The sequence below is a fragment of the Anolis carolinensis genome, chromosome 2 (genome assembly GCF_035594765.1).
Source record: "Anolis carolinensis isolate JA03-04 chromosome 2, rAnoCar3.1.pri, whole genome shotgun sequence".
Lineage (NCBI taxonomy): Eukaryota > Metazoa > Chordata > Lepidosauria > Squamata > Dactyloidae > Anolis > Anolis carolinensis.
In genome coordinates, this window is record NC_085842.1 from 179,456,051 (window position 1) to 179,479,085 (window position 23,035).

The following is a 23,035-nucleotide window of genomic DNA, read 5'->3' on the forward strand; positions in this document are numbered from 1 at the left end:
ATGTTGTTACTGTAAGTTCGTTTTATGCAATTCTAACTTTATTTGTAGTCAATTTGTTAGCAGCCATTGTTTTTGATAGATAATGTTTTCAATACATTACGATGTTTTGGTGCAAAATTTGTAAATACAGTCGTCGTCGTCTCACTCGTTCAGTCGTTTTTGACTCTTCATGACCTCATGGACCAGTCCACGCCAGAGCTCCCTGTCGGCCGTTGCCACCCCCAGTTCCTTCAAGGTCAAGCCAGTCACTTCAAGGATACCATCCATCCATCTTGCCCTTGGTCGGCCTCTCTTCCTTTTTCCTTCCATTTTCCCCAGCATCATGAACTTCTCCAAGCTTTCCTGTCTTCTCATGATGTGGCCAAAACTTTGCCTCTAATATCCTTCCCTCCAGTGAGCAGCCGGGCATTATTTCCTGGAGGATGGACTGGTTGGATCTTCTTGCGGTCCAAGGCACTCTCAGGATTTTCCTCCAGCACCAGAGTTCAAAAGCGTCTATCTTCCTTCAGTCAGCCTTCCTTATGGCCCAGTAATTACTCTATAATGTTACTGTGTATTGAACGGCTTTTTCTGTTGATTTATTTGTAAAACATGATGTTTTGGTGCTTAATTTGTAAAATCATAACATAATTTGACATTTAATAGGCTTTTCCTTAATCCCTCCTTATTATTCAACATTATTCAACATTTATGTTGGATAAGTGAGACTCTACTGTAATATATTACCACTATTAAAATTCATTTTCTTCATTTTGGTTCAGTTGTCAACATTATTTTGAATCTTGATCCTGTCTTCGGTGGTATACGATACCCACATCCTTTTGATGTCACTGGCAAATTTTATAAGCATGTGCTTTTGTTCTATCATTTATAGATCTGTTAAGCAACACTTGACCTACAACAGCTTGAGGGGCCTCACTTGTCATAGTTCTTAATTCTTTCTATTAGGGAAAGTGGGATAGGGGAAGGGAAAAAGTGCCTAAGATAAAAATGAAGTACATGCAGTCCCCAAGTTACAAACAAGGTAGGTTCTGTAAGTTTGTTCTTAAGTTGAATTTGCCTATAAGTCGGAACAGGTATAGTTTTAACTCCAGCCAAAAATAGATATTTTTAAGCTTTGGATAACATAGGTGTTTGTTTTGCTGTCTGTGCCTTTGTTGAGAAGATTTCACCTCACTTTTTGTCCCTGTGAGAATTGGATTTTGAAAAATTTGGCTTGTTGTGGAAACAAGGATTGATTATAAAGCTTCAGTGGAGAGACCTTTTCCCCATGATAACTCTTTCAGGAGTGAATTTCCCTTTTGAGGGGCAGATTTCTCTCACGTCTCAGCCCTGTTCTTGTTTCTAAGTCGGATGTTTGTAACTCAGGAGCTGCCTGTACTACAATAGAGTTACTTTTGATCCTCTGTAGATATACCTATACTCAAGGAGGATTATCATGCCCTAAAAAGGACACTTGCAGGTGGAATGTCACAACCTCTCAACCTCAGAGGAAGGCAATGGCAATTTTTCTCTGAATACATATGACAAAAGAAACACTAGAAGAGGGGTGTTATAAGTCAACTTGAAGGCATCTAATAAAAACTAACAAGCCTATTTGGAAAATAAAGAAGGGGCTCAGTTTCCCTGACCTGTGTACAGTGTCTTGAGCTCGCTGCTGCCAGGCTTCATTGTGCAGAAAATAGCAAATGCTATGAGCATGAGTGAAGAACTCTGTGTAGACTCCAAACGCCACTGCATCCATGTGTTGTGTGCAGTCACGGATGGAGCTGTGAGGCTCACAAGGTGGAAACCTCCTCCCAGACCTGCAAGGAGAAGACAAATGATGTGGAAGAAGCCGATGCAAACCCTCCCTTTCTCAGGTTAACATTACAAATGTGCAGGGTCAGTTTTAAAATATCTGGACACTACAGACCTTCCTTCAAAAGTTTTTTGTATGTTTTTGTGAATTGCCCTGGGGTAAATCCTCAGCCTGAATCATAGCATCCCAAATCACCCAAATTAGTTTGGCACAGGATGCTGAAAAGGTCTCTTTTTCTCTTCTTAATTCTAGTAGATAAACATAGTAATAACAAATTGCTCCACTTACTAACAACTGAGATCTGATGCCTGAGACAGTTGACTCATCTACCTTATGGTAGGGGCTGACCGTAGGAGTTCCTCTTTCTTCAAGGGTGAGGTTCAAGGTCCTTCCAGCCAAGCCCTATATCCTAGGATCGATCCCAGGTTTTCTGCTTTAAATTGGATTATATGAGCCCGCATTGTCAGATAATCTGGGATAAACAGAAAACCTGGGATCAGATTCTGGGATATAGGGTCTGTCTGAAAGAGCCCTCAGTGTTGTTTTGTCTCCTCTTTTTCTGATCTACCGCACTGATGATGTAATCTTTTTGGAGCAAGGACTAAAGGATATACTTTGGGGTATAGCTTGTTAGGCAGTACATTTACCAGAAAGACTAAACCAAGAAATAAGAATTCTGCCTTTGTCCCATTACTCAGGTTCTGCCTTTTGGAAGCCAAACTTGTTTAATCTATAACCTCATTATTTGCTCTCCTCCACAACCACTTTAATCTAAGTAGACTCTTCCTTTGCTTCTTTCATCTTCTGTTGAAATCCCTTGCCTGTCACTTTCAGACAGCAATATGCCTCCCATGGAGGTATCCATATTATTTATTTTCCTAAGTGATTTTAACATGCTACCAGAAAAGAACATCCCTCCTGTTTTCCTTTCATTCACTCCTCCTCAACCAGCAGCAGCTGGTTGGAGATCCCCAAATGTAAGGCCACCTGTTACTGGAACTGAAGCCATGGGGAAAACAGCATAAGCTGTTGTATATTAGCCCTTTACACCAGTATTAATGGGACAGGCATCCTGAAGGAAAGGTATATTAAATAGCAAACCTATTTTTCTTCTAGAATTACCCTCTCTAACCTCCACGGTTCAAGCCAAAACCCTTGCCTTTTTACTTTCCACCCCACTTGCTTCAACACAACCCCTTCGCCATGGATATACCTTTGGTGAAACTGGGACATGTGTAGCAAAGTAACATAACAAGCCCCATCTACACTGCTAAGTAATGCAGCTTCAAAATACAGTAGTCTCTCACTTATCCAAGCCTCGCTTATTCAAACTTCTAGATTATCCAAGCCATTTTTGTAGTCAATGTTTTCAATATATCATGATATTTTGGTGCTAAATTCGTAAATACAGTAATTACAACATAACATTACTGCGTATTGAACTACTTTTTCTGTCAAATATGTTGTATAACATGATGTTTTGGCGCTTAATTTGTAAAATCATAACCTAATTTGATGTTTAATAGGCTTTTTCTTAATCCCTCCTTATTATCCAAGATATTTGCTTATCCAAGCTTCTGCCGGCCCATTTAGCTTGGATAAGTGAGACTCTACTGTATAATTTAATTCCATTTAATTGCATTACATGGCAGTGTAAACTCATACAATCCAGTTCAATGCAGTGTATATGGCAGCGTAGATAGGGCCACAGTGTGATAACGGTAGCAAAAATTATTAATGAGGAAGAACAGACAAACTGGGAGAGGCTGCAGCAGTTTGCTTTTGCCTGAGCCTACTGGGAAAGGCATGATTATGCCACTTCTCATCCCCGTTCCCCAGCTAACATCTTTGGCACTTTGAATTCAGACTGTAGCAACTAAAGCAAGCTGGGAACAAAGAGGGAAGTCAGGGTAGGAGAAGAGGAGAAACTGGGAGACTTTAAAAGCAGCTGAAAAAAGTGGGATAACATAGGATTAATCGGGATTGTCCATGACAAATTGAGGTCTGACTCACCTTTGCAGGTGGCAATGGGCAAAAGCAAGTGCAATGCGGCTTTGCTGATCCTCATCCAATTCCCTACAGCCAGCATCAACTTGCTCCAAGGCCCCAGTCCAACAACTCCCATATCGGGGGTGTCGAGCCAATTCTTGGGCCTGTTGCAACCGAGTTCGACCTTGAGACAAAAGCCCAGGATCTGGAGAAACTAGAAGCCGAACACTAGAACAGAAGCAGCATAGCAGAAGAAAAGCTAAGTAGCACGGCATGGCCATCCCAAAGTGGAGAGAAGGCTGGACTAGTTAAGGTAGTTGGATATGGGCCCAGCTGATGAAAAGTTTGGAGGACAGATTAATTTCTCAGGGAGGAGCTAACTGGGGATAGGGAAGGTAAGAGCAATCACAGCTGTTACAATGGGAGTGGGGACTCTCTGGATGTTGCCTAAAAGTTGAGGGTGGTGAAAATAGTAGTTCACAATAGCTGGAGATACACTATTTTCCTATCTCTGTACTCTACAATTAGCCCTCAATATCCATGGATTCTGTATCCACAGATTCCAGTATTCATTACTCTCTCCTCAAAATTCCAAAAAGCTAACACCAATTTTTCCATTTTATATAAGGCACTCCATTTTATGACACCATTATATATAATGGGACTTGAGCATCTCTGGATGTTGGCATCTAAGGAGGTTCTGAAATGAAACCTCAGCAGATACTGTTGTGGAGCCATTGCACCCCACTCCCCATAAGTTATAGAACTATAAAGAGACTGCAAGCAAGATATGATTTTTTTCTTTATTTTTAAAAACATTATCCACTACTCCAAAGTTGTGCAGTGCTGAAGCAGCTAGCTCGAGGCTTTTGGAGGAGCTAGCAGCAGCTGTACCTCAACTCTATCAACCCCAATCCTTTAATAAATGTATCAACTTGTTGTGTTATGTGAAATATATCATTTATGTACTGTGTCAATTCTTAAAATGTATAAAATGTATCTTGATGGCATTTACCTCCCTGTGCTGTCATTTTATGACACCATTATATATAATGGGACTTGAACATCTCTCGATGTTGGCATTTAAGGAGGTTCTGAAATGAAACCTCAGCAGATACTGTTGTGGAGCCATTGCACCCCACTCCCCATAAGTTATAGAACTATAAAGAGACTGCAAGCAAGATATGATTTTTTTCTTTATTTTTAAAAACATCATCCACTACTCCAAAGTTGTGCAGTGCTGAAGCAGCTAGCTTGAAGCTTTTGGAGGAGCTAGCAGCAGCTGTACCTCAACTCTATCAACCCCAATCCTTTAATAAATGTATCGGCTTGCTGTGTTATGTGAAACGTATATCATTTATGTACTGTGTCAATTCTTAAAATGTATAAAATGTATCTTGATGGCATTTACCTCCCTGTGCTTGGGAATGGAGGTCACAGTTAAGTTTCCTCCAGCTATTTCCCAAGCCAGATGGTATCAAAACCCTTGTTTAAGTATGCAAGGCAGATGATCCCATTTGTCACCAATATGAGCTCAGGACGTTTGTCCAGTCAACTGAGGCTGAGAGTATGCTACTTCCGCAGAAGAGGAGGCTCAGCATACATTAATTCATGAATGGCTAGCCAATCCCCTTATTATCCAAAACTTACACCTTTGTCTTGTACTCTTGTTTCAACGGATCTGAACATTTAAATTAATCAATTAATTTAAAATTAATCAAGGGCCAGATCAACTACACCCAGGAGTATTGAAGGAATTAGCGGAAGTTATTTCGGAACCACTGGCAATCATTTTGGAGAGTTCTTGAAGAACGGAAGAAGTCCCAGCAGATTGGAGGAGGACGAATGTGGTCCCTATCTTCAAGAAGGGAAAAAAGGACAACGCAAACAATTAAGATCATTAAGGAAGTGGTCTGTGAACACTTAGAAACAAATGCGGTCATTGCTAATAGTCAACACGGATTTACCAAAAACCAATCATGCCATAGAGTTACAAGCTGGGTAGATGCGGGAAATGCCATGGATGTAGCCTATCTGGATTTCAGTAAGGCCTTTGACAAGGTCCCCCATGACCTTCTGGCAAACACACTAGTCAAATGCGGGCTAGGCAAAACTACGGTTAGATGGATCTGTAATTAGTTAAGTGAACGAACCCAAAGGGTGCTCACCAATGCGTCATCTTCATCTTGGAAAGAAGTCACGAGTGGAGTGCCACAGGGTTCCGTCCTGGGCCCGGTTCTGTTCAACATCTTTATTAACGACTTAGATGAAGGGTTAGAAGGATTATCATCACGTTTGCAGACAACACCAAACTGGGAGGGATAGCTAAAACTCCAGAAGACAGGAGCAGAATTCAAAACGATCTTGACAGATTAGGGAGATGGGCCGAAACTAACAAAATGAAGTTTAACAGGGACAAATGCAAGATATTCCACTTATGCAGAAAAAATAAAATGCAAAGATACAGAATGGGGGACGCCTGGCTAGACAGCAGTACATGTGAAAAAGATCTTGGAGTCCTTGTGGACAACAAGTTAAACATGAGCCAGCAATGTGATGCGGCTGCTAAGAAAGCCAATGGGATTTTGGCCTGCATCACTAGACCCAGGGAAATCATGCTACCCCTCTATTCTGCCTTGGTCAGACCACATCTGGAATACTGTGTCCAATTCTGGGCACCACAATTGAAGGGAGATGTTGACAAGCTGGTATGTGTCCAGAGGAGGGCAACAAAAATGATCAAAGGTCTGGAGAACAAGCCCTATGAGGAGAGGCTTAAAGAACTGGGCATGTTTAGCCTGCAGAAGAGAAGGCTAAGAGAAGACATGATAGCCATGTACAAATATGTGAGGGGAAGTCATAGGGAGGAGGGAGCAAGCTTGTTTTCTGCTGCCCTGCAGACTAGGATGCGGAACAATGGCTTCAAACTACAGGAAAGGAGATTCCACCTGAACATCAGGAAGAACTTCCTCACTGTGAGAGCTGTTCGGCAGTGGAACTCTCTGCCCCGGAGTGTGGTGGAGGCTCCTTCTTTGGAGGCTTTTAAGTAGAGGCTGGATGGCCATCTGTCAGGGGTGCTTTGAATGTGATTTTCCTGCTTCTTGGCGGGGGGTTGGACTGGATGGCCCGTGAGGTCTCTTCCAACACTACGATTCTATGATTCTATATAAAGCTGGCTCATTGAAATGGCCAAGTCGTTTTAAACATACTTTCCAAACAGCCCAATATCTAAAGACAGAAATGCCTAAACACCTCAGGAGGGTATTTACCAGAATTAGATTTGAGCAGCTGGATACAATGGTCAAACATGGAAAGTTTAATCAAGTTCCATACAATCCATGATTTTGTATCTGTGGAACATCAGAGGTAGAAGATATCACACACATACTGTTTAGCTGTACCTTGTAAAAGAAAGAGAGAAACCAATACCTCGGGTCATACATTATACACAAAACACACTGGGATCCTTATATTAAAACTACATTTTTATTGGCCGGCCAGAATGCTAAAATAACATACAAAACAGCCCTTTCCCTATTTAAAGCAGCACAGCTGAGACTGCATATTTGGAATCGATTGGAGTGAACTGTAAAGGTGATGCATATATTTGATCTAGATTGGGACCTTGTTAACTGCTTGTTTATTTTAACTTCTGTTGTCCCGTGGATTGTACGTTGTATGTCTGTGTTACATGTTTTGATATGGCTGATGGGCTAATCAATAAAACATGTTGTCTTTCTAACTAAGGCCTAAATTCAACCTCAGAGCTGTTGCAGGGTTGGAGTATTCCAGTAGATTTGGGTGGGCGGGGGAGGGCAGGGCAAAGGAGACCAAAATGCCAGCATATTTTAATTTAAAGCATATTGCTAATAACTCAGTATTGTTGTTGTGTGCCTTCAAGTCATGTCCAACCTATGGTGAACCCAAAGCCACAGGGTTTTCTTGGCAATACTTCTTCAGAAGATGATTGTCATTTTCTCTGAGGCTGGGAGAGAGTGACTTGCCCAAGGTCAGTTTCATGTCTGAACAGAGATCAAAAGCCTGGACTCCAGAGTTTTGGTTCAGCAGTCAAACCACTATACCATGCTGGGTTAGGACTGTTATAAAGACTAAAATTCCTGCATTCCTCAAGAAAAGAAATAGGGTAACAGCTAAATCAATCTCATTTTATGGTAAGGTTTCCTGGTTTAGGTGGTATTTGCTGCCCTCTGCTGGCATCAGATGATGCTCTTCCTTACTAAAGGCAAAATTTAGAAGCCAAATGTTGTGTACCTTCAAGTTGTTTCTGAACTAAGGCAAACTTAACCTAGGGTTTTCTTTGCAAGATTTGCTCACAGGAGGTTTTCCTTTACTGTGAAGCTGAGAGAACATAGCTTGCCCAGGATCACCCCAGAGTTTCTATGGCTAAGTGGGGATTTGAACCCTGGTCTCCATAGTCATTGTCCATTGCTCAAACCACACTGCCTTTGGGTTGCAGTGAGTTTTTTGGGCTGTATGGCCATGTTCCAGAAGCAGTATCTTAACCTGATGTTTTTCCCACACCTATGGTAGGCATCCTCAGAGGTTGTAAGGTATGTTGGAAAGTAAGCAAGGGAGGTTCACACATCCGTGGAAGGTCCAGGGTAGGAGAAAGAACTCCCGTCTGCTGGAGGAAGGTGCGAATGCTGTAATTAATCACCTTGATTAGCATTTAATTTAAAAGTGATTAATTACAGCATTCGCACCTGCTTTCAGCTGATGGGAGTTTTTTTCTCCCACCCTGGACCTTCCACAGATGTGTGAACCTTCCTTGCCTAGTTTCCAACATGCCTCACAACCTCTGAGGATGCCTGCCATAGATGTAGGTGAAACGTCAGGAGAGAATGCTTTTGGAACATGGCCATACAGTCCAAAAAAACTCATCGCAACCCAGTGATTCCGGCTATGAAAGCCTTCAACAATACATCACACTGTCACACTGTAAGCAGTAACAAATTGTTCCTGTTCTTTATTTAGACACTATCTTGGGGACCCAGTGGTGCCTGGGTTATTAGTAGAGGGCATTGAGCTGTTTTGGATATTATGAATGGTCCCATTCCTGCAGATCTGTGGCCGATGGGGTTTGCAGTGGGAGGTGATTTGGGTGAGAGTATTGCTAATCCCATAATCCTTGGTCCATCCTCTCCCAAACTGCTGCAGGGTGCAACGTGTGTCATTTGGGATATGTGTGCCAAGTTTGGTTCAGTTCTGTCATTTGTAGCATTTGCAGTGGTCTCTGGAAGTGAGTGAAGATACTGCAAGTCCCATCATCCATGGTCCAAACTCTTCCAAACCACACCAGGATGTAGAGATGGTAATGGGGCCACTGTGTACCTAGTTTGGTACTGATTCGTCATTGGTGGGAGTTGCAGTGCTCTCAGAAGTCAGTTAAGGTATTGCAAGTCCCATCGCCCATTGTCCATCCCCCTCCAAAAAGTACACAGGTGTAGTGTAGGACATGGGGGTTCTATGTGCCAGATTTGGTTTTTCTTAGGCATTGGTGGGAGTCGCAATGTTCTCAGGAAGTGAGTGAATGTATTGCAATTCCCATCATCAATGGTCTATCATACTCCAAACTTCACCAGGGTATAGAGTGGGTCATGGGTGCTCTGTGTTCTAAGTTTGGTCTTGATCAGTCATTTGTAGCAGTTGCAGTGGTCTCATGAATTTAGTGAAGGTACTGCAAGTCCCATTATCCTTAGTATGTCTTCCCCCAATCTGTACCAGGACATAAAGGAGATCATTGGGGTTCTGTGTGTCAAGTTTGGTCCAGTTCCGTCACTGGTGGGCATCACAGTACTCTGTGAGAGTAGAAGCGATGGAAAGTACTACAAATCCCATCATCCGTGGTCCATCATCCCCCAAACGCCACCAGGACGGAAGATGCATCATGGGGGTTAAGTGTGGCAAGTTTGGTCCATGTCAGTGATTCCTGGTGCTCACAGTGACCTGTGATAGTGGCGGCCAATCAGAAAGCTGCCACATACACCGCCGCCTGCCGCACACATGCCCACATAGAAACAATGACTTTTATTATATACAGTATATAGATATGTTAACAAGACCTCATATGAATGCTTTATCTTTCCATGTGTATGCTGATGCAATTATTTTTGATAGCTACCCTTGATCACATCAGACACCATGGCCAAAGTGGAGGATTCTGGAAAATGTAAGTCTGGATAATCAAAGTCTCAGCACAGCAGGAAGGCTGCAGAAGTTGCTGAATTCTCTCCTCACAACTCCTTCCAGCATTATATCAAAAGCACAATTTGGGGATGCTGGAGCATAAACATCCCATTCCTTCTGTTTCTGACCAGATGTGTCTATTCTACAAGAACATCTGTGTCTCTGGCTCACCATCTGCACATGGAACAAGCCTTGCTACAGGAAGTTGTGGGAATTGTGTGGAGCTCTGGATGCTGTTGGACAATAATTCCCTACTAGCCCTATATAACATAGCCAATGGTAAGAAATGCTGTGGGGTGCAGTCTAATAACATCTGTAGTACCATGAGTTTTCTACTCTTGTCAAGGAACAATTGGATCGGCAATCTCTGCAGCATTTACACTATTTCACACAAGGTTTGCTCCTGGGTTATAAATGTCATTTGCTAATCGACATGGGGAAAACATGGGGAAGGTTTATTAAACTGCAAAAACCTTGTTTTTGTGGGACCTTCTCCATTTTGCTATAGTTTTTAATGAATATCTTGAGTCTCAACCAATTCAATATAGTTTGTGACAGCCATAAAAATGAAGTTTCTAGATCATAAAAACTACTTTCAAAGTAAGCCCCACACAATTAAACAGGAAATCGCATTTTAAAATCAGGAACAGATCCCCCCCCCCAAATTTTGTTACATAGTGTTATCTGAGGGCCCTTCCACACAGCTCTATATCCCAGAATAGCAAGACAGAAAATCCCACATTATCTGAGTGTGGACTCAAATAATCCAGTTCAAAGCAGATATTCTGAGATACAGGGCTGTGTGAAAGGGCCCTGAGAGCTAAGTTCCAAGGCAGATAAATCTCTTTCACACAACATACTTTGCTACCATTATAACCACCATAGCTGTATCTTATGGAATCCCCTGGAATTTGTATTTTAGGAACTTAATTATTATCTATCAGAGAAATATAGATTCCTCAAACAACCAGGATGGAGCCATGGCATTTAAAGTGGTATCAAAGTGCTTTAATTATTTGATGGGATAGACTTTTCAGAGGATAAATATTTAATTTAATGGCTACACTTATTCCCTATTTTCCCAAGTAAGATCCATTTACTCATCTTCCCCACTTCATTTACAGAAAAACAATCCTGGGAGGTCATCAGTTCTGGCGATCACTCGTGTCCGAGTAGGATGGCCTTCCAAGCGTAGGGTCTTGGCAGTGGGTCTGTAGGTGACTGTGGGGACTGATTCTTGACCCACATATTCTTCCTCACTGAGGACATCAGTTTTCAGATGGAAGGATATCCTGGGAGGTATATCATGCTGAGAGGCAGGGACTGTCCCAAGGTTGCCTCCCAGGTTTAATGTCTTGATGGAAACTACAACATAGATTTCCTGAGTCCCAATAGTAAATATGCAGAAGAGCAGCCACATATCTGAGGGTCCTTCCACACAGCCCTATAACCCAGAATATCAAGGCAGAACCACAGTATCTGCTTTGAACTGGGTTATCTGAGTCCACACTGTCATATATCCCAGTTCAAAGCAGATCATGTGGGATTTCATTCAGCTGTGTGGAAGGGGACTCAGTCCAAACTGCCATATATTCCAGTTCAAAGCAGATATTGTGGGATTTCCTGCCTTGATATTCTGGGTTATACGGCTGTGTGGAAGGGCCCTTTGGCCCTCTCTAGTAAAAAAGGTAAAGGTTTCCCCTGACGTTAAGTCCAGTTGTAACCGACTCTGGGGGTTGGTGCTCATTTCCATTTCTAAGCCGAAGAGCTGGCATTGTCCATAGACATCTCCAAGGTCATGTGGCCGGCATGACTGCATGGAGCATCGTTACCTTCCCGCCAGAGCGGTACCTATTGATCTACTCACATTGGCATGTTTTCGAACTGCTAGGTTGGCAGGAGCTGGAGCTAACAGCGGCCGCTCATGCCGCTCCCGGGGTTTGAACCTGGGACCTTTCGGTCTCCAGCTCAGTGCTTTAACGCACTTCGCCACCGGGGCTCCTTTGGCCCTCTCTACAGCTATCTATCTATCTATATAAAAGGGTAATGAAATGCCTCTACGTTCATACAACAAAAAGAAAAGAAAAATAATTAGAGGGAGAGCAATAATTGTTTTTATCCAATTGCTGCCAGTTAAAAGGCTAAGCTCCGCCCACTTGGTCTCCTAGCAACCCACTCAGTCCAGGGGACAGGCAGAGTTAGACCTCACTTAGGCCTATAAAATACAGATTATCAGATTTGAACTGGATTATATGGCAGTGTAGAATCAAGGCCCTTCCACACAGCTATATAACCCATTTATAATCTTATATTATCAGCTTTGAACTGGATTATCTTGACTCCACACTGCCATATAATCCACTTCAGTGTCCAGTCGGACACAATTGGACTTAATGTCAGGAGAAAACCTTTACCCTTTACCGTAACTACCACCAATTCAATACTTTATTTCCCATACCACCATACTTCGCCACAGCAACGCGTGGCCGGGCACAGCTAGCTGCCATACAAAATCCAAATTATCTGCTTTGAACTGGATTATATAGCAATGTGTTTGTTGTTGTTTATGCGTTCAGTCGCTTCCAACTCTTTGTGACCTCATGGACCAGCCCATGTCAGAGCTCCCTGTCGGCTGTGGCTGCCCCCAGCTCCTTCAAGGCCAAGCCAGTCACTTCAAGGATACCATCCATCCATCTTGCCCTTGATTGACCCGTCTTCCCTTTTCCTTCCATTTTCCACAGCATCACTGTCTTCTCCAAGCTTTCTTCTCATTATGTGGCCAAAGTACTTCATCTTTGCCTCTAATATCCTTCCCTCCAATGAGCAGCCAGGATCTTCTAGCGGTCCAAGGCACTCTCAAGATTTTCCTCCAACACCACAGTTCAAAAGCATCTATTTTCCTTCGCTCAGCCTCCCTTAATAATAATAATAATCTTTATTTATACCCTGCCACCATCTCCCCACGGGGACTTGAGGTGGCTCACATTATTAGAAAAGTAACAACACAAATCCATTAGCACAATATACATTCCCTTTGGTCCAGCTCTTGCATCTATAGTTACTATAGGGAATATCATTTCTTTAACTATGTGGACCTTCGTTACCAGTGTGATGTCTCTACTCTTCACTATTTTATCGAGGTTGGTCATTGCTCTCCTCCCAAGAAGTAATCGCCTTCCTGGCTGCAGTCTATGTCTGCATTAATAATAGCAGTGTAGACTAATATAATCCAGTTCAAACCAGATAATCTGGATTTTATATGGCTGAGTAGAGGGGCCTAAGTATAAATGCATTAAAACAATATGGACTTTGCAATTCAGAGCATTAAACGGCAATGCAGATGCAGCCCAAGTAACTGTATACCAATGGCTGTTGTGAGGATGACTGGGCAAAAGAGCCATCTTGACCTCAATGGACTGCAGGGTCATAGATGTCAAGAACCAGGAAGTAAACTGGAGGGAAGGAAACTGTGTGGTACGTGCAGTCGTTCAATCCATTATATACTGTAGTTAGCTAAATTAGATTTGCGAGCCTTGAAAATAACGCTCTGTTGTGACTGAGCAAGACAGCCTCACAATTTATCTGCGAATATAGCAAATGTTTTCCAACAGGAAAAGATACAAGGAAACATCGTTGTAGTCTACCTCTCGCGAGATTAGTCAGAGCGGCGTGAAAACCCTGCGCTCTTCCCGGAAGTCGCCTGGTCCAAAACTGCTGAACAATCCAAGGCGTCGTTCCTTTGACACCTCCCCGCTTGAGGTCGCGCGAGAGTTGCAGCAACCTCGGCACGCGTCGCCCCCCCCCCCCGCTTCCGTATGACGTCACCCTCAGCTTCCGCGAGATCTCGAGACCAGCTAAGGTATGATTGACAGAGATCTCGGCGCGGAAGCCCTCAGGCCTCGCCAAGTCTCGCGAGGGCTCAGTACCCAAACTCTTTTCCGCCTGCATCTTTCAACCGCCATCCGTTTCAAACACGGGATTTTGAGATTGAGGGTAATTAGTCGCTTTTGGCGCGGTTCAGTTCACCCAAATCTGGTCATTGTCAACAGCAGGGCAGATAATCCACAATATCTGCTTTGAACCGGATTATCTCAGGTCACACGGCCATATAATCCGGTTTAATGTGGATGTTATGCAGCTGTGAGGAATTGAAGGGGCCTCAGGGTCTGTCCTGTTTCGCCTCATCCTGACGAAGTGACGTCACCGGGAGTATCCCTTACGTCTCGCGGAAAGTCACTTCCTCTCCTCGATATCTCGCGAGACTGGGCCGCCGGATCTCCTTGCCTTCGCCTTGCTCCTCGTTCCAGTTCTCGTCAGGCCCTCTGTCCTCCCCCCCGCCACCCAATTCCTCGCAGTTCTCGCGTCTTTTCTCGATTCCTTGCCCGGTGGTGAGTTCTCGCGCGACTTGGCTAGGGCTGAGGCTCAGGGGCTTCTGTTAAGATGGCGGCGGCGGGAGGCAACGGGGTGCTGCACTGACACCCGCGTCCCTTCCTGTTCCGGAGAAGGTACTCGGGCGGAGGCGTGAAGGCGGCGGGAGGAACGAGGCCGGCGAGGCGGGGTAGAGGCCGAGGGTGGTGGGGTGGGAAGGGGAGGCCGGGCTGCCGTGGGGAGAAGGCTGGCTGGCTGGCTGCTGAGGCGGGACAATGGGGCCTGGCGTTCCCCTGTGAGCAGAGCGCGAGCCCGGTGACGGGGAGGCTTCTTCAAGCAGGGCCATCCGCCAAATGCGGTCCTAGCTCCCTCCTCGTCCGTTTTTAGGCCTCCGTTGTGGGGATGCGCGCCTCAAACCGTCCCCTCCCCCACCCCCGCAGACCCAGGCACGTGAGGTACTCCCTGCCCCCCCCCCCCCTTTCCGCCAACTCAGACAGGGATTCCTGCTCTCTCCCTTTAGGTAGACTTCCCCCCCCCCTCCCAATCTATCTGCCTTCGGCGGGAAGCGTTATCCTTCATCTGTTTTCTAGCCGAGATCCCTTCCACACTGCCATATATATAACTCAGAATATCAAGGCAGAAAATCCCACAATATTTGCTTTGAACTGGGTTATCTAAGTCCATACTGCCAGTTGTGTTCAAGGGCCCTCAGTTTCATCCATAGTTTGCTCAGTGTACTGCATCGTCAGGTTTACTGCAAAGCCTCTTCTGTTTATTCCTAGTACTGCCTGCTTTTATCAGCCCCCTTCTTCTGTGAAGTATAAAACTGTCTTCATTGGGTGCATTTAACTTTTCCACCATTCATAGCTTTCTTTCACACAACCATATAACCCAGAATATCAAGGCAAGAAATGCCTGAACTGGAATATATGACAGTGTGGACTCAGATAACCCAGTGCAAAGCAGATATTGTGGGATTTTCTGTCTCGATATTCTGGTATATAGGGCTGCGTGGAAGGGCCCAGGATTATCTGAAGGCCCTTCCACAGGTCCTATATCCCAGGATCTGATCCTGGGTTTTCTGTTTATCCCAGATTATCTGTCAGTGCGGACTCATAATACAGTTTTAAACGGAAAACCTGGGATCAGATCCTGGGATATAGGGCCTGTCTGGAAGCTATTCCAGTTCAAAGCAGAAAATGTGGGATTTTATTCAGCTGTGTGGAAGGGGCCTCAGATAACCCAGTTCAAAGCAGATATTATGGATATTCTGCCTTGATATTCTCAGTTATATGACTGTGTGGAAGGGCCCATGGTTGCCTCTTGGGCCATGTTGTGGGACAACCTGCCCTTCCATATAGTGGGCCCTGCTCCATTTTAACAGCACAGGCCATCCCCGAGTTGTAAACATCCGATTTCCAAATGATTCACAATTAAGAACAGGGCTGAGACAACAGGTTTGTTGATCCTTCAATTGTCTTGAAAAGTATAGTACAGCCAGTCCTCGAATTACAAACATCCAACTTAAAAACGATTCATAGCTAAGAACAGAGCTGAAACAAGAGGTTTTCTGATACTTCAGTTGGCTTGAAGAGTATTGTACAGGCAGTCTTCGACTTATGTACAATTCACAGCTAAGAACAGGGCTGAAACAACAGGAAGTGAGAGGAATTTCCCCCTTGGAAGGGTTGTTATTATTATTATGATTTTTTTATATCCTACTTTTTTCTTCATAGGGAGACCCAAAGTGGCTCACAATAAAAAGCATTACAATACAACCTAAAATATACAAATATTAGAACAGTATTGAACCTCAATATTAAAACCAATTCAGGTTAAAACAACGAAAGGATAAAAGCATATATTATCATGGGGGAAAGATGTCTGCACTGAAGCTTTCTCACCAATCTGTGTTTCCACAACAAGCCAAAATTTTCAAAATCCAATTCTCACAGGGACAGAAAGGGAGGTGACGTCTTCTAAACCAGGGCACAGACAACAAAATAACAGGAGTGTTAACATAGATTTGACCTCACTTTCTGTCCCTGTGAGACAGAAAAAAATGGCTTATGGAAACAAGAATTGGTGAGAAAACTTCAGTAGAGACACTTTCCCCCCATGATAGCTCTTTCAGGAGTGGATTTCCTTACTGAGGGGGAGATTCCTCTCACTGTTGTCTCATCCCCGTTCTTAACTGTGAATTGTTTGTAAGTCAGATGTCTGTAATTCGGGGATGGCCTATACTGTTAAAATGGAGCAGGGCCTTCTATATGGAAAGGCAGGTTGTCTTACAATATGGTCCCACATTTTTAAGTGGAGCTTCATTTATATATTTTTTAAATGTACCTGTTCTGGCTTACATGCAAATTAGGTGTAAGAATAAACCTACAGAACCTATCTTGTTCATAACATGGGGACTTCCTGTACTGTAAATCCCTTTTTTTTGTTTAGGATATCACTACACTCATTTTTGCTTCAGAGGAAACCAGTGGATGTTACTTTAAAGCAGAGCTTTCTAAACTATGTGTTGCGACACGTTAGTGTGCCAGCTGCAATTTGGAGGTGTGTCGTGTGATCAAAGTTATGTATGTTTAAAAAGTATGTCACCAACATGAAATGGTTAGAAAACTCTGCTTTAAAGGCATAACAAGTTGAAGCATTCAGTGTCCCTAATGGGAAAAATGATTAGGATAGGACCAAAGTTTCCTTGTAAACAGGGGAAACTTGAATCTGTATTCAAGAACAGCAAATTAAACATGTTGTATAGTATTGCAGTTATATAAGCTATCCTACCTCTTTAGCAGTGGTTTAGTACAGGGGTGTCAAACTCATTTTCACGGAGGGCCGCATTAGCGTTATTGTTGCCTCCAAAGTATAAACTGTATAAATCTTGCCCTAGCATTGAAAGCCATCTAAGATGATGTAGCAGGCTAGATTCGAGCCCACGAGCCTATGTTTGACATTTGTATCCTAGTAGAATCACCCCGTTTGGTTTTGTCAGGTATTGAAAGTGAGTGAAGAGACTTTTCTCCACAGAGTAGGAAGAGTGACTTGTTCCAAATTGAAGTGGACTAACAAAACTGACTATAATGTGGAAGGGGTGTTTTGTTGAGCCTTATATTATGTCAGCTTTTAATGATATTATGCAGGTATAGTTAATTCATGGAGCCATGTTCATTGTAGGGTTGCCCAGATGGAGTGTCCTCAGTAATACAAAGGATTGTGGAGAAGCAAAGTTTGTTTATGCCAACTATAATTATAATAATACCTTGTATCTAGTAAAATATAGTAATAAACAAGACTGGAAAGCTATTGTTAATTTAAAGGCAATGCGGTTATTGAAAACATAATTTTTATGACCAAAACATGCTTTCTCAGGATGCAAATGCTGATCTTTTAATAAAAAAGAAGCAAGCCATTTTGGGATATGTAGCAATACAGTACAAAAGCTCATCTTAATTTTTTCAGAAATGTCAACACATCACTGTATAAATAAAATATGAATCATTAAAACTTTTTTTTGCAATTTCTGAAGTCTTTAATTTACAAAAAGAGCTTTCTAGATGCAAGAAATAACAAAGCAATATGCTTAGTTAGCAACATGCTGTTATTTGTCCAGAAGAATCTTGACCACTTTATTTTTTATCTGATTGTGTAAACAAAATCATTGTGCTGTTGAGTGAATACGATAAAGATAAGCTATTATTATTAAATTGGACATATTTTTCTAAGGTCAAAGAAATATTCTAACCAGGAGATGCTTTATTAGTGAAGACCAAAATCAGCCTTTCAAAAAAAATAATAATTTTTTTGAGCCCTGTAAAGCGCAGCACTAACCTGTATGTTTTTGTTGCAGGCCCTAAAATAGTCTGACATAAGTGGATTAGAGTGACTGAGAAACTAGGTGTTACCTTGGCTGGCTAGGGTGCTGCAAAGGTGCCTGAAAAGTGACTTGGATAGCAGACCAGGCCAAGTATGGATTGGCTGTGATTCCAGGTTAGTAGTAAACCTTTTCATGTTAAATTCTGTTTAAAAAGCCGTGAGTCCATGAAATTTTCTTGTCCTGGAATGCATCCTGTGAACACAGGCTTCTTGCTTCTGCCATAAACAGTATCTGTACTTGTTACATCAAAGCTGCTACTGTGCATTGATAAGCTTATGTCTCCAAAATCTATAGTGTAGAGACTTGTCCTCTGTGAAAACAGTTTGGCTGTTTAAGACTGACCTCAGACTATAGGGGCAATTTATCTAAAACATTCAAGAGGCATGTGCTTTATATTTCAAAATTTGCAACAGAAATTCCCTTTTCCTGAATGAAAAACTTGAGAACAAAGTTCAACATTTTGTGCTAGTAGTTGGTAATGAATTCTCTACTCTTTGTATGCTAGAAAGCCACTTATAGCAGCTTATGTGCTTGAAAAGAGTGTTGTGTTTTTAAAATGATTTTGTTCTCATCATGGAGCTATGTAGAAAATCATGGGCATTGTAGCTTAATAACAACTTGCTTCCGCTCCTCATCTTTTCAAACAAACATTCCCAGAAGTTTTCTATATTATGTCAGTGTGTTGACCTCACGATATTTGACTGGAGGCCAGATGAGAGTTAAAGTGTTAATAGGTTAAGAACATAATTGCCTTCCTGGCTTGGATCAAGGCCTATCATCCAGTATTATTGTGAACAAAGGAGAGCCAAAAGCCCACAACATCTTATTTCTCATGTTTTGTCCCTGTTCCTGAAAATTTATTGCTTTGAGATTTTAGGATCTGTCATGGTTACCAGCACAGTCAGTTCATATTTTTATGAAGTATTTCTCAGTGATGCTGTACAGAGATACATTTATTTTCATATTTTATTTCACAGAATTTTATGTGTTGTAGTAAAATATATTTTCTTGAGACACAGTGGACACAGATAAGTATTTTTATGGTACTTTTTGAATGTTCAGAGCACATATTGATGGAATTCTTATAACATCTTTAAAAGGTAGGCAGATATTATCCCCATATTGTTAAAACTAGAGTTCATAATTCCTAAATCCTCCTTATAAATTCATAATAAGATCCAAATCAGAGACTTCATATCATCTTTGCTGTTCCACTACTTTAATAAAAAGTTCTAGTAAAGGGGCACATTTCTTAGTGTTGCTTACAGACATTCCCTATTGGTTACAGAACATTTAGCTGTCTGACCAGCTCATATCCTCCATTTATAACATCTTACATCCTAGCATGTGCAATGAAATCTGTTTAAATAAGTGCAGGTTAGCGCCACTGAGTGATGTCATGATATAGGATAAGGCACTACAGTCATTGGATATCAACTTAGAGGATGAGCAGTAAGAACATGACCATTGTTCATCTGGATATTGCAGTTGTAATTTCTAGATCATTTGATTTTTCTCACTTTTTACTTTTGGAGTCAAAATAAGTGGTCTTGGAATGCTGGAGTTGAAGTTCATGGTTAAAAAACTTTATTTAGTTCTGAGAAAGGGGTTGGAGTATGGATTTCTTAGAAATATTATCCAATAAATATGGGACTTCATCACATTAAATAGTTTGCTGCTATATCTGTAAAATTAACTGTTGGGTGAACTTTTGTATTGTGGCAAGCATGAGAGCAGACAGTTTCTTTGGCGAATCCCACAGGCCTTCTTCCACCACTATAGAATCATAGAATTGGATTACAAGGGCCATCCAGTCCAATACCTTCTGCCATTCAGGAACACCATCAAAGCACTTCCAGCAGATGGTCATTTAGCTTCTGTTTAAAAGCTTCCAGAGAAGGAGATGCCACCACACTCCCATGCAGTGTATTCCACTGTTGAACCATCAGTGAGTTTTTTGTGATGGTTAAGGGCAACCTTCCTGCTGTTCTTAATCCATGTCTGGTCAGGCTGGATATGTGACCTGAAGGCTTTCACAAGACACTGGAGATCTTTAGGTAGCAGACCTGTATATACTTAATGGAACATGTTCAAGGTTGATTTTGAGTTTATTAAAATATATGATGTGTTTCTGTATTTGCAGTCAGTGCTGTCTCAGGGCCTCTGGACTGATTATGTGTTGTGAAACATTTCTTATTCAGATTCATAAATAAATGTTGTAGCCCTGCAAGTTAGACTATAGGGTTTTGTTTAGCCCCAGCCTTTTCACCAATAGCTTTTATGAAATTGGTAATTATATAAAATCAGATTTTTTGTTCACTTGTAAAACAAAATTTTCACAGATGAGCAAAGGAATGCCTATTGAAAGAAACTTTTCCCCACAGTTCAATTCTACAGTACAGCTGCAATGACTAGGAGTTTGTTACACAGACAATAAGGTATATCACCTGATCCTCTAAATTTATTTATTTATTTACAGTATTTATATTCCGCCCTTCTCACCCCAAAGGGGACTCAGGGCGGATCACATTATATATATATATAGGGCAAACATTCAATGCCTTAACATAGAACAAAGACAAACGCAGGCTCCGAGCTGGCCGATTACACCACAGCAGCACGTGGCCGGGCACAGCTAGTTGTACATAATATTGATAAAAATAATATAATGTAATACAATATAATACTACTAATAATACAGTATAATAATATTAATTACATATTATATATTACATGTAATATGACTAATAATATTACAGTATAGCGGAATAGTACAATATACCCTGTTTCCCCTAAAATAAGACATCCCCAGAAAATAAGACCTAGTAGAGGTTTTGCTGAATTGCTAAATATAAGGCCTCCCCCGAAAGTAAGACCTAGCAAAGTTTTTGTTTGAAAGCATGTCCGCCGAACGGAACACCAGAGTATGCATGATCGGTAAATGTACATATCATAGAGTGTTGTACATGAAAATAATGGTAGTAACAAGAAACTCTTGATGGGATTCCCAGTTTGTCTGGTTATGCTGGTTTGTGATGACAACTACTGTATAGTATATAATACATGTTCATTTTTTTGTTCAACAATAAATGTGAATTCTTCTTCATGGAAAAATAATACATCCCCTGAAAATAAGACCTAGAGCATCTTTGGGAGCAAAAATTAATATAAGACACTGTCTTATTTTCGGGGAAACACGGTAGTACAATAGTACAATATATTATATCAATAATATTGATGATAATATTATAATGTAATACAATATAATACTACTAATAATACAGTATAATAATATTAATTATATATTATATATTACATGTAATATGACTAACATTACAGTATAGCAGAATAGTACAATATAGTACAATAGTACAATATATAATATCAATAATATTGATAAATGACATGCTTATTTGGGTAGAAAATATATGATGGCATACCTCAAGTATATTAACCTTCCCTTGGTTGTTTGGTATTCAGCATTTTATGATAGGAATGATTCAAAGGGGGCATATAGCATTTCATGCCTGAAACTCTGTACAGGCATAAACATGGCCTTTGTATCACTCTAATAGAGTACATTAACTTTGTGTTCTTTATGTATTGGGTGGATACTTTTATCCCATGTACTTACAAACTATATAAATGGCTGCTTGTCTGGGTAGTTACAGTATCGCTGTCAAAGCCAGTCCTACCCTCTGAGGCTCTTAATTTGATGTGTCATAATAGCTGACTTGCTAAAACCTGATATACTTGTTGACCAGCTTAACACATCTGGCTGTTGAACTGACTCGCAAACCCAGAAACAAATGTTCAGAGTGGAGAGATTAGTTCTTTCCTTTTTTGGGTGTTTCTTTTATAATAAGACCATTGATTCCCATTGTTTTGAAATAATTTCCTTATCACTTCTTTTATTTACTGGTATCACTATGCTGACTGGTACAGACTGAAGACAGCTTAAATACTTTAAGATGCATGTTTTCTGAGATTTGTGAGAATACAGGGCAATTGGAGGATGTTACAAAATGTTGAGACATAAAGTGTGGCATAAAGTTTGCTTTTTCCACCTCTGAACCAACAGATTCCCCCCTTGGCTTGTCTGAAAAGCAGAAAGTGGAGAAATTTGTATAATGGCATGTTTTGAATAGAATCATAATAATTATGATACACCCTTATCTGAACCAGAATCTGATGGGTAATACTGTCAAACTTGGAATGAGGAGATTGGAATCTGGATGTTTAATGTCAAGTTGTACTATTTACTTCAGGCAAAAGCTCTTTTAGCTTCTTGATGTCATTAGCATAGAATGGGGAGATTTTAAGCTCCTTATAAAAAACGTGTAATCCAGGCATTCCAAATAATTATTTTCTGGAGAACAGTATTTCACCCTGAAGGTTCTTTAGGCCATCTGATCATGGAAGCTATGTTGAGTCCTGGTTAGTACTTAAATGAGAGACTGCCAATGAAATACCAGGTGCTATAGGTGATATTTCAGAGGAGGAAACTGGCAAAACCAACTTGAGCACCTTCAAGTCAATTGTCAACATATGGTAACCTAAGAAATTCATGGGGTCACTATATGTTGACAGTTGACGTAAAGGTTTTCACACTCATACAGGATTTTATCAGATAGCACTTCACAGATAGATGTGTAGAGTAACCTTCTGGGAAAACTTTACAGAACCTAGTTAAGAAGTTTATTTCTTTATTTCAAGTACAGTAGAGTCTCACTTATCCAACATAAATGGGCCGGCAGAATGTTGGATAAGTGAATATGTTGGATAAT

The 23,035-nt window shown here is 41.4% G+C and overlaps 2 protein-coding genes across 18 annotated transcripts in view; one reads left to right on the forward strand and one right to left on the reverse strand.

Moving 5' to 3' along the window:
- Positions 1–13,945, reverse strand: part of LOC100565946 (uncharacterized) — a 47,576-nt gene extending 33,631 nt beyond the window's left edge. Inside the window, exons 1-3 of one of the 6 annotated variants that reach the window (XM_062971212.1) lie at positions 13,642–13,771; positions 3,815–4,018; positions 1,632–1,805 (exon numbers count right to left, since the gene is read on the reverse strand). In XM_062971212.1, the coding sequence (XP_062827282.1) occupies positions 1,632–1,805; positions 3,815–3,926 (286 nt within the window). In that variant the 5' untranslated portion in view covers positions 3,927–4,018; positions 13,642–13,771. Of the gene's footprint in view, positions 1–1,631; positions 1,806–3,814; positions 5,477–13,641 lie in introns of those variants that run through there. The other 5 variants (XR_507627.3, XM_062971210.1, XM_008122598.3 and 2 more) reach the window with 5 other exon arrangements.
- A 26-nt stretch (positions 13,946–13,971) lies between these two features.
- huwe1 (HECT, UBA and WWE domain containing E3 ubiquitin protein ligase 1) overlaps positions 13,972–23,035 on the forward strand; it is a 133,643-nt gene continuing 124,579 nt past the window's right edge. For 10 of the 12 annotated variants that reach the window (XM_062971201.1, XM_062971196.1, XM_062971205.1 and 7 more), the window contains exons 1-2: positions 14,255–14,385; positions 18,222–18,361. The gene's annotated coding sequence lies outside the window, so the exon portion shown is untranslated. Of the gene's footprint in view, positions 13,991–14,254; positions 14,503–18,221; positions 18,362–23,035 lie in introns of those variants that run through there. The other 2 variants (XM_062971198.1, XM_062971197.1) reach the window with 2 other exon arrangements.